The sequence below is a fragment of the Clinocottus analis genome, unplaced genomic scaffold, assembly GCF_023055335.1.
Source record: "Clinocottus analis isolate CAN_PGR_092001 unplaced genomic scaffold, fCliAna1.0.p SCAF_6, whole genome shotgun sequence".
NCBI classification, from domain to species: Eukaryota; Metazoa; Chordata; class Actinopteri; order Perciformes; family Cottidae; genus Clinocottus; species Clinocottus analis.
Window position 1 is genome coordinate 12,691,955 of NW_027176218.1, and position 10,473 is coordinate 12,702,427.

A 10,473-nucleotide genomic window follows, 5' to 3' on the forward strand; every position below is an offset into this window, starting at 1 on the left:
TATAGAATATAGACAGGTTTATGAGTTTACACTTATATTTCATTGAATATTTCTTAAATAACTCATTTGAAAGGTTTTTTGAATGGATGCCAAAATGTTTGATATTTTATATATGTTTTTGTACAAACAAATGCAGTGCTGTGTCACAGTCGGATAACAGGTTTGAATACCAGTGGTTGTTCGCCCTGAACTGATCACTTGATGGAGGCCATGTTTCAGCCCCCTTTGTATTTACCACTAATCTAGTGGTCCGCTGTCACGAAATTCAAATCAACAAAGCGCATCTCCCCGCGAGACACCGAGCCCCCTTAAAAACCGGCGGCCTCCAGACGGGCCATCTGCCGCTCCGTAGTAAAACGACAGGCCCCGCCCCCTGTGCTTACGCGCTCCAATGTGCCATAGCAACCGGGGCCGAGCCCCCTGTTCCCGCGCAATGTTCCCATCCTTATAAGGCCCGTTGAGTGCAGACGCACGGCCACGTCACACGTCGTTTATGTAAATGCTTTGATTGAAGAAAAAGAAAAAAGCCTTCTGCCCTACTCTGAAATGGAGGTGTGGATAGGGCGCATGCGCACTTTGTCCACAACTCTCCAGTCCCGTCCACAGGCGCAGACATCAACAACGGAGCGGGATACTAATGCGGGTTGATTTTCATAACAGTCACATCGTAAGGACGCGCCATAAGGACTATCGCTTTGAATCCGGTTCACGCAGCTTGCAACAAGGTAATGAAGTCAGACACGTTGTGTTTGTGTTTGAGTCTGTGGAGCTTTCCGGGGTTTTAAAAAAAAAAATTACAGCCATAGCGGTGTGCTCAGATGTGTAATTTCAAACAAGCTTCGAGTTGTGAACAATTGATCTTTTTTGGGCCTGCTTAGAGCCGACTAGTTGGTCAACTTGATGTGCAGCTCGCCGTATAAAGAAGCAAAGTTAGCGGGGCAAGTGGGAGGAAGGCAGGACGACCGCGAGACAGTGTTTTAATAGTGTGTGAAGAGGCTTCGTGTGATTAGCGAGGGACGGCTGTTGTTATTGTTGTTAGCTCTCGGAGGAAATCACTCTTTTTTTTTTCTCCCGAATGTCCCTAAAGTCAGTAACGGTCGGAAATATAGTCTCGTAAAAAACACAAATACACACATTGTAGCTGCCTGCAGCCTGCTACACGTTCACGCTTGTTTAAATAAGCCAAGTTGAGTCTCTCACGCCCACCCGGACTGGAGATGCGTCTCAGCACGCGGGCGCTGCTGTCAACAAAACCTCCACAGCGGACACACAACTATTAAACGCATTGTGAAACTCAAGCTGGGTTTAAATAAAAGCCCTTTGGTGTAAGACAACGGCACACCGACTTCCAGAGAGCCGTCGCTTTGAACTTCGTGCACATGTAGTTGAAGGTGGACTGTTGCAGTGACGCGGCGGCGGAATAACAAAGAGTAAAGATCAAATTACACGGTGGCGGAGAGCGGTTTCACTCTGCAATAACAAAACAATTGGTTTTGCTGCCGAAATGTGTTCACCTTAGTTTATCTCACAATACTAAGTTAATATGGGGAGGGGAAAGTCGGGCATCGTCGAGCAGGGGACGGTCATCATAAAATGGTGCGCATGAAGCAGGTCGTGTGCATGCCATGCTTCCTCGCTGAAGTGGGCGGTGAAATTGGCGACTTGCACTTTTCTTTCGATGAAAGCGTGCGGATTTCTCGGCGGCTTCTTATAATTTAAAAAGTGCACATGCCATTCACGCAAGTTCCCACTGTTTTAATGAGGATTTCCCCAGTTTACTTTTATTATTATAGCTTTTTGCGGAAAATCGCATCACACCCCCTTCTCCACACTGCCTGCGCCGTTTGAAGCGTGTTGCCATGTTGCGTTGCGTCACGTACTGTATTCTGCTGCAGAGATCGTCTGCAGTTTACAGATGAGAAACTCGAAGGTGAATATGTGGTCGGCCTTGTAAAGTACCCCAGGACACAAATATAAGGTGTTTTCTACAATAGATACAAATTCACATAATTAAATTGAAGATGTAGATTGCTTTGTTTTTATCAATGTAATACCCTATCTCACTTAAAATCTGCTTGTTTTGATATTGAATATATCTTATTTTTTTTACTTAATTATAAGTCAGTTGTCATTAATTGTGACATCTAAATGGTGTGTTGGTCCTGTGTTTAGAATGGTTCCTTTGTAAAATACATGTTTAATCTCCAGTTAAATGGACTTAGACTATAATTAAACTTTCTCTAACCGTAAAGCATACATATAGATGCATTTCCTCATTTCTACATACAGACTTTGCCAGCTGAAATGCTTGCATTTATTATTTTTCACACTTTCATCATATAAATATAATAATATACAATGATGCATTTCAATGAATAAGATGAGCTTTCACAATTTTTTAATTATTAGATATTTACGATGTTAGATTTTTCATTGATTTTTTCATTGAGCTAACATATTGGTATTTTTAGTCATCAAGAGACAGTGTCCTCCTCGCCAAAGACTCTCTGATATAAGCAGCAGTGTGAGAGCTCTCTAGTTTTTCCTGCTCTCTGTCTGCTCTCTGAGGCACCGCACTGTTCAGAGGACCCCGAGGACTGATGGCAAGCAAAAGAAAAAACAGTCTGGGGGGCGCGGCTCGCAGTTTTGCCGCAGTTCAGGTCTACATGTGCTGTGGAGATTACATTTTGCCTAGCAACATAAATCATAATTCCTCTGCACAATCTGCGCTCTTATTGAATTATGCGTGATTTCCAGCGGACACCTTTTATATTTTCGCCTTTCTCTGGCAATTCACGCTTAAATGTCTTAGCAAATTAGCATGTAAATAGTAGAGCAAATAACTCATATTCTGCATTCGGGAGAGTCTCACTCGCGTTATGTGCGTGCTTATATTTTGAGTTTTCCAAAATGAAGCGTGCATCCTGTGAGCGCAGCATGGTGACATGATCTGTCTGACACGCTGTCTGACCTACTTCCCCCCCATGTGGGTCAAAGCATGAGATGCTTCACCGAAATCGCTTTCCTGATTTGTCATCGCTCTGATCGTTACATTACAGCAGATTTGTTTCTATTAATTCACATTGAGGCTAAACTGAAATAAAATATCACCTCTCTGAACCAGAGATGTGTGGCTGCACAGAGTTACTGCAGTTAACACGTGTTAGTTAACTGCAGTAACTCTGTGCCACCATACATCTCTGTTATGCACACCCATGTTACACACCCTAAGATGTTAATATTTTAATGTTTTTTTAATGCAGATGTTTGGCTTTCATAAGCCAAAAATGTACAGGAGTTTAGACGGCTGCTGCATCTGCCGTGCAAAGTCGTCAAGCTCTCGCTTCACGGACAGTAAGCGGTACGAGAAGGACTTCAGGAGCTGTTTTGGGTAAGAAACGCAGCTGAACATGTGAGGTTTGGAGAAAGATTACCCCTCCTGTGTAGGGTATAACATACCTTATTGATTTGAAACATTCCTGGTCATTTCTTTACAACTTGTCTTGCAGACTGAGTGAAACGCGATCTGGAGAAATCTGTAATGCCTGTGTGCTCCTAGTGAAACGATGGAAGAAGCTACCTGTGGGCACCAAGAAGAACTGGAACCATGTAAGTTTGGATGGCAGACCTGATGTGGTGGGGATGCTGCTTGGTTATGATAAAATACCTGAATTATGCAGACTCTTTCCTCTAATACAGGTTGTTGATGCCAGAGGAGGTCCCAGTCTGAAAATAACTTCCAGGCCCAAGAAGATAAAGCCCGTCACCAAGAAAGCCCGGCCGAGCCAGATCAGCAGGCTGCAGAAAGAGCTGAAAAGAAACAGTGAGTTTAGCATTTTTAGCAATTAGTAACATATTTAATCACTCAGCCCATTTGTTTCTGAATGAGTAGATTTGTAGATTTTTGTTGTTGTCGTACACACCACATATCTCACACCTATTCACCCCTCCATTGTTGACTTTTGGTTATTCCCATTAGATTCAGATGCCCACAGCACCACCTCCAGTACCTCTCCGGCTCAGTCCCCGAGCTACAGCAACCTGTCGGATGACGGCTCAGACACTGAGCTCAGCCCAGGATCCAGTCGCTCCCCGGTCTTTTCATTTCTGGACCTCACTTACTGGAAGAGGTAAGCCATACAGTGACAGACTAGCACTGACTCATGCTGCAAAAAGGCATTGGAAATCGTAATGTTGTTGACATTATATTACATGCTCAAAATGTAAAGGCGAGTTGTCAGTGTCTTAATGTCCCTCCACCACCAGTCCACCATTTGATCACTTTCTTTAATGGACCACATTCAGTTTTTTTGCATGCTTTGGCCATTACCTAAAAACCTAATTTACATTGCCTTACTCTGCAGTTTTAATGCATGACAAAGATCTGCGACCATCTTCTTGTCAATGACGTCATTGACCTGCGTAGCTGTATACCAAGTGTGCGCAAGACAAAATTCACACTAACTTCAGCTATTTGTCAGTTACAGTATCACTGCATTGTAATGCAGTGCTATAAAGGCCCGAAAGCATATATATCACTACAACGGGGCCTGTGGTTAACTTGGCGTTGCTTCATGGCTTGAATATTTACAACATGTTTTGTCTAGGCAAAAGGTGTGCTGTGGAATAATCTACAAGGGACGCTTTGGAGAGGTGCTCATCGACCCCCATTTGTTCAAACCATGCTGCCGCAAAAAACAACGGCAGCAGCATCAACAAGAGGAGGAGGAAGAAGAAGAGGAAGAGGAGGAGGAAGATGAGGAGGAAGAGGTGGAGATAGAGGAGTGCCAGGTGGGTGTGGATGTCAGCGAGCATAAATCCCAGACGGAAGAGGAAGTGAAGGAGACACCAAGGTGTGAGGAAACTGTTCCTGCACAGCTTTGTGTTAGCGTAACAACACCGCCAACCATGAACGGGGCTGTGACGGTGGAGGGTGGGTGGTAAAGTCAAAGCCAAACCCAGATTTCGCTGAAGAAATCTTGGGGTGCTAGTTTGTTTTTCTCAAGCACTTACAGAAAGAAGTTGCCTCAGATTGCCTTCAATCATCAAGCAGCTGAAACTCCTTTGGTCTTCTCCATGATAATATGGAGGTTTGTTTATTTTGTTTAAATGGTAATTTATGAACTGTTGTTTTTTCACTTTGTCTCTTATTTTGTATTTGATATTCAAACCATCCTGATGATGGACCATAATCCTTGGTGTTTTTGATTTACTCTAGATTAAATGCTGGAGCTCTAGTTGGTTAGTTTTAAAAGATTTGATTCCAAAACGCATTTGATCCACTTACTCATAGAAAAGGTGCTACTGGAAATTCATTACTTAACATTTGAAACATACAGCTAAACCAATTCTCAATGTGGCTATTTTATGGGCATATTTTAAGATGACTAATATTACAATTACAGTTACTTTTGTCTTCTTCGTTAAGAGTAGATATCTCTTTTTTGAAATGGTGGCTATCTCGTTTTGGAATGAATGATACTTTAGCATCGACAGAGCACAGATGTGTACAGTAGCCCCTGTGTTTGTGTCTTTCAACGTTGACATCCATTCCTATCAAAGAGTTTGTCTCTGTGCAAATATGTGAGTGGGTAACATTTTAAACAAGGCCTATTCACAGCTTCAACAGCAAATACACCAGCCTTAATAATGTGTTACAGACAGTGCTAGTGTTAATTCTGGATCGGTATTAAGTAACCCAAGGGACAGTATATTTATTGTGGCCTCAGCAACACATAGTGCATTTTGCATGAATGGCAAGCCCACTCATCCAAAAGATCTAAGGATCTAATGCATGAGTCTACGAAAATTGCATGGCCTTATATATATAGATAACTAAATCTTCCTTTTTTATTTTTTTTATCCATTTTGCTGAAGTTTTAACTTATTTTTATATGTAGGAAAAAGGAAAAATAAAAGTTTCTTTCCATAATACCACATAATACAACTGCAAAACACACAATCGGTCTATAGTCATTCAGCAATATCGATATCAGTGATTCCCGTCATTCCTGGGTCAGTATAGGTAAAAGACTTTATTCAAGTTGAATTTCTATGCCATTGCCTCTTATACACCACAAACGAGTTGTGGTGTATAGCCTAATATTACTTATTTATCAAACGAAAGCCAAAGCACATTGAAATTCACCCAATGTCAAATCAATGCAGGTTTTCCATGGACACTTGTGCTTGTCCGAGGTCATTTGTATGTATGTTTATGGTATTTTAAACTGAACACTAATATGAATTTTCATACATGTGTTTTTGTAGTCGAGAGCAGAAGGTGACTTATGTACATAAGGGGCTGGGTGAGCCATTTGGCTCTTATATGGGTGTCATTATTTATTTATTTCATATTTATTTGAATCACTGCATCCCTGCTTACAAGTGTACTATTATGAATTATTTCCATCTTCAACTTATACGTAGAATGGTTTTGTACTTAGAATGTAATTCTCACGCAGGCTTTGTTTACCATTGCGTTGAATTACCGGTTGTCAATATTTGTGAAATGTTAAGTATTTATTTACTCATCAGTTGAGTTGCGTGCAACCTAACTTATTCTGTACCATTACTTCGGATCTGTATTATGTAGACTGAAACGAATGATAAATTGCAACCAAACTGTACTTTTTCTCCTTTAGCTGGTAGCTTAAAATGTCACAGAATTGTAGGATGCCTAACTCTAGACTTGCATGTACTGTTGCTATGCATTTACTTAGCTTACAAGTTAGAAGAAGCGGTTTTGTATTTTTTATAAATCATGTACTTTTTTTACCTGTCCCTTTTAATAAAAGTAATTTTTCGAGTTTTCTGGAAGTATGGAGTTTCTGATTTATTGGTATACAGTGGGTAGATGGTTAAAAATGAGCTGCAGGATGATCCAAATTCAACTAACCATGAACTTAAATTTGAAATTATTTACTTTATTTATTTGGCAGTGACATATCAGTAAAATAATAATAATTAAAAAATTAGGTAGAAGTGAATTCAGAGGCTTATACATCAGTGTTTTATTTTACCTTACTAGCGATATCTCTCGATAGATAGATAGATAGATAGCAGACTATGTTGTTTTCTGTAACCACTTGGTCATAATCAGTGTTTTAAAACATATCTAGAAAATGCCCAAAGCCCAAAAGGTAGAGAGAAAATCTGCACCTGTAGTATCCAAATTAAGTAATCCAGTTTTGTTTCTGCCGGGACCCTCAAATGTTCACAAATTGAATCCCAGACTTAAACTTGTAAATAAGTCAAACCAAACTCAGATATTTTAGTTTTTTAAATTACAAAGTATATATATATATATATATATACACACACACACACACACACACACACACACACACACACACACACACACACACACACACACACACACACACACACGAGTCAAAAGGGAGAATTTTGTATGCAGATTTAATCTATAAATATGGGTTGGTAGATTTCTGTGTCATTTTTCATTTCATGCATTTGTCAAAAATGTCAGGGAAAATACATGTGTTACTTTGTAATTTAAAAAACTAAAATATCTGAGTTTGGTTTGACTTATTTACAAGTTTGAGTCTGGGATTCAATTTGTGAACATTTGACATTTGAGGGTCCCGGCAGAAACAAAACTGGATTACTTAATTTGGATACTATAGGTGAAAATTTTCTCTCTACCTTTTGGGCTTTGGGCATTTTCTAGATATGTTTTGAAACACTGATTATGGCCAAGTGGTTACAGAAAACAACATAGTCTGCATTATCTGTGTAGATAATGGACATTGGGCATATCATAGCCACTTGCATAAAAAAAATTAAATAAACTTTTTTTTCTGATCATTTATGAATGGGTTTGAAACGTCGCATGAAGTAGATGTAGTAGTTCATTGTTATAATAATATACATGAAAAAAACGATACAACCAGATTAGGTTTTTTCAAACATGTACATTTGTGATTTGCGCAGTTTTAAATAAAGAAATACTGAAAAAACGCACCGGAAACGCTGGTCCTATGACCGGACGTTAGAAAACAAACACGGAAGTGCTTTGTTTTTTATATACAGCCAGCTGTCAGATGCCGCTTTATGCTGCACATTTCCTTTTAAATCGCCTCTTCAATGACCCAGAGGTCGACGCATACAACTCCTGAGGGCGTGGAGGTAGTTAGCATGAATGTTGTCGCTTCACTCGTCGCTTTAGCTCACCATGCTAACGGCATGGCCGAACTGCTCATAAAGTTCCTCCTCGTTAACATTAAAGTGTCACAAAGAAACCTAACAGTCGGGTGTGGTTGAAAACAGTGTTTTAATGTACTCTCATTTCTTAATATAGGTCTGTTTTGCAGCTTTCTCGTCTTGATCTCCATCATGGTGGAGCCCACAGCATCTGGCGTGTTCTGTAACAGGATGCTGAGCATGGTCAACTCCGAGGATGTGAACGCCATCATCCAGGCTCAGAGACACATGTGAGTGTGTCATGCTGGGATTAGTTTAGCTTTATGTTGCTACTTCGCGCTGCTAGATATAAAATGGATGTGCTGTTTGGTGTATGTCAGTTCTCTTGCGCATGGCAGTTATGCTATCTGACAGACACCAGAAGATAATTGTTGCATTGCTGAATTGTTGTGCCCCTTCTGTAAACTTAACCGTTTTAGAAACTCATTTGTTCCGACTTCAATCAAAAACCTTAACAATGTTGCTTGAGGCTGAAGTCTATGAAATACTTTTTAATGGTGCTTTTATTATGGTGGTCCTTTTAGCATGTATTGTTATGAGGTGTATGTATGTGTTTGTTATGGGATGTGTGCAATACTGTAATTGTTGTTTGGCTGGGGATGTATTGTGTGTTTTCATGTAACTCAAGGCATTCGGGACGCACCACAGAGAGTCCAAGACAAATTTCCCTAAGTGGGACAATAAAGTTCATTGTATTGTATTTTATTGTATAAAACAGGCTGGACCGCTTTGAGAAAACAAATGAAATGTTGATAAACTTCAACGGGCTGTCCAACGTGCGACTGCAACAGATGAACGATCGCTTCCTCCTCCACACTCGCACCCTTGTGGAGATGAAGAAAGATCTAGACGGCGTCTTCAGGAGGATCAGGTAAGTCACTGCCCCAGCCCCTCAATGCAAACAAACATACTTGCATTCAAGCTCTGATTATTGGCCTCCTCTTCTTCTGTAGGACACTCAAAGGGAAGATTGCTAAGCAGTACCCAGAAGCTTTCAGCAGTGAGCTAGCATTTTCTTTCCATTTATCTGTTTACAACCACTGTCAACTTCCTCCAAATCAGTGTGGTTAAGATGTCTTTGTTGTTCTGGCAGATATCCACGAGTCACCCATCCTGGAAGACGACGATGATGAGTTTGACCCAGTTCCCCCCAGTGCTGCTACAACAATTACAACAGCCACTTCGGAGCAGAGCACAGAGTCCTGTGACACGAGTCCAGATGTTATCTCCCCCACTGTGAGCAGATGCTCTGAAGATCTTTCTCAAGAGCCGCCTGACACGCCCACCTCCGATGTCCTAGAGACAGCCATCCTATTGGACGAAGGTCCGGACTCTGTACCTGCAGAATAGAGTGAGCAGTATGTGACTGATTCAAATGTAAAACTTTTAGGAGGTTATGTTTTATTTTTAAGTTTGTGTTGGCTTTTTCCAGTTATTAATTCATCTGCTGAAAAGAGCGTCACAACCTTGATGTTAAATGTAGCTATGAACGGTCTATGAGGATGCTAAATTTTTGTTGGGATGCTTTTTTTGTCATATGCCTGCACAGCACAAAAATAATGCACATAAAACTTGAAGTTGTATGGTGTCTCACTATAATTGTATATCTTAAGTACTGACAGTAACACTGAGCGAAAGCCCTCACTCTTTGACTGATATTAAGCATATATAATTATTTTTTGTTTGTACTGTAGCATAGTTTTTCTATGGGCCCCTGTTAAAACAGAACATATGTTTCTTAATGCATTCATGACTGTTTTCAGCATCATTTAATCTATTTCACTGATTTTTGCTAAAAAAAAATCTTTCTGTTTTCCGCCTCCATCGCAAGGAAGCCATGGGTTTGTTTAGTTGTCAGTGATTCAGCAAACTATTCAAAGACGCATGAACAGAGTAGAGGGTCTTTGACACAGGAGCTGGAAGCCATGGTTGTGCAAGTACAGGATCGAATCACTCCTTCCACTCCATTGAAGATGCATTTTTGGTGTAAAAGGGAAAGTCCAGCTTTACATGTACTACTAGTGGTTATTTATATTATTTTTAAATATCAGTTTTTATTTGTGTATTTGAAGAAGCATCTATTTGAAAAGCAGAGTATAATGATCAAAGTTGACGTTCCTTAATAATAAAAATGTATTACGAATAATTGACTACTGTCTAAAATCCATGGCATAATATACATTTATTCATAGTGTATTTTCCTTTTAAGTTAAAGTTAATGTGAGTTTTGGGATTGAGTCTATGAACAAT

At 40.2% G+C, this 10,473-nt stretch overlaps 2 protein-coding genes across 5 annotated transcripts; both read left to right on the forward strand.

The window, feature by feature from the left end:
• Positions 1-479: 479 nt before the first annotated feature.
• Positions 480-9,046, forward strand: sinhcaf (SIN3-HDAC complex associated factor). 4 transcript variants are annotated; one of them, XM_068602603.1, is made up of 7 exons: positions 480-725; positions 3,264-3,391; positions 3,510-3,609; positions 3,700-3,823; positions 3,980-4,130; positions 4,608-4,791; positions 8,334-8,454. In XM_068602603.1, exons 2-7 carry the CDS (start codon positions 3,264-3,266, stop codon positions 8,388-8,390), a joined length of 744 nt encoding a protein of 247 aa, XP_068458704.1. In that variant the 5' UTR covers positions 480-725; the 3' UTR covers positions 8,391-8,454. The 4 variants fall into 4 exon arrangements, with proteins under 4 accessions (XP_068458704.1, XP_068458703.1, XP_068458706.1 ...); XM_068602605.1 differs by lacking the exon at positions 8,334-8,454 and adding an exon at positions 8,942-9,046 and having other exon boundaries at positions 482-725; XM_068602604.1 differs by having other exon boundaries at positions 482-725; positions 8,321-8,454.
• On the forward strand, positions 8,348-10,331 carry kxd1 (KxDL motif containing 1). Its single transcript, XM_068602606.1, has 4 exons — positions 8,348-8,453; positions 8,942-9,094; positions 9,177-9,223; positions 9,317-10,331. Exons 1-4 carry the CDS (start codon positions 8,356-8,358, stop codon positions 9,571-9,573), a joined length of 555 nt encoding a protein of 184 aa, XP_068458707.1. The 5' UTR covers positions 8,348-8,355; the 3' UTR covers positions 9,574-10,331.
• The last annotated feature ends 142 nt before the right edge of the window (positions 10,332-10,473 follow it).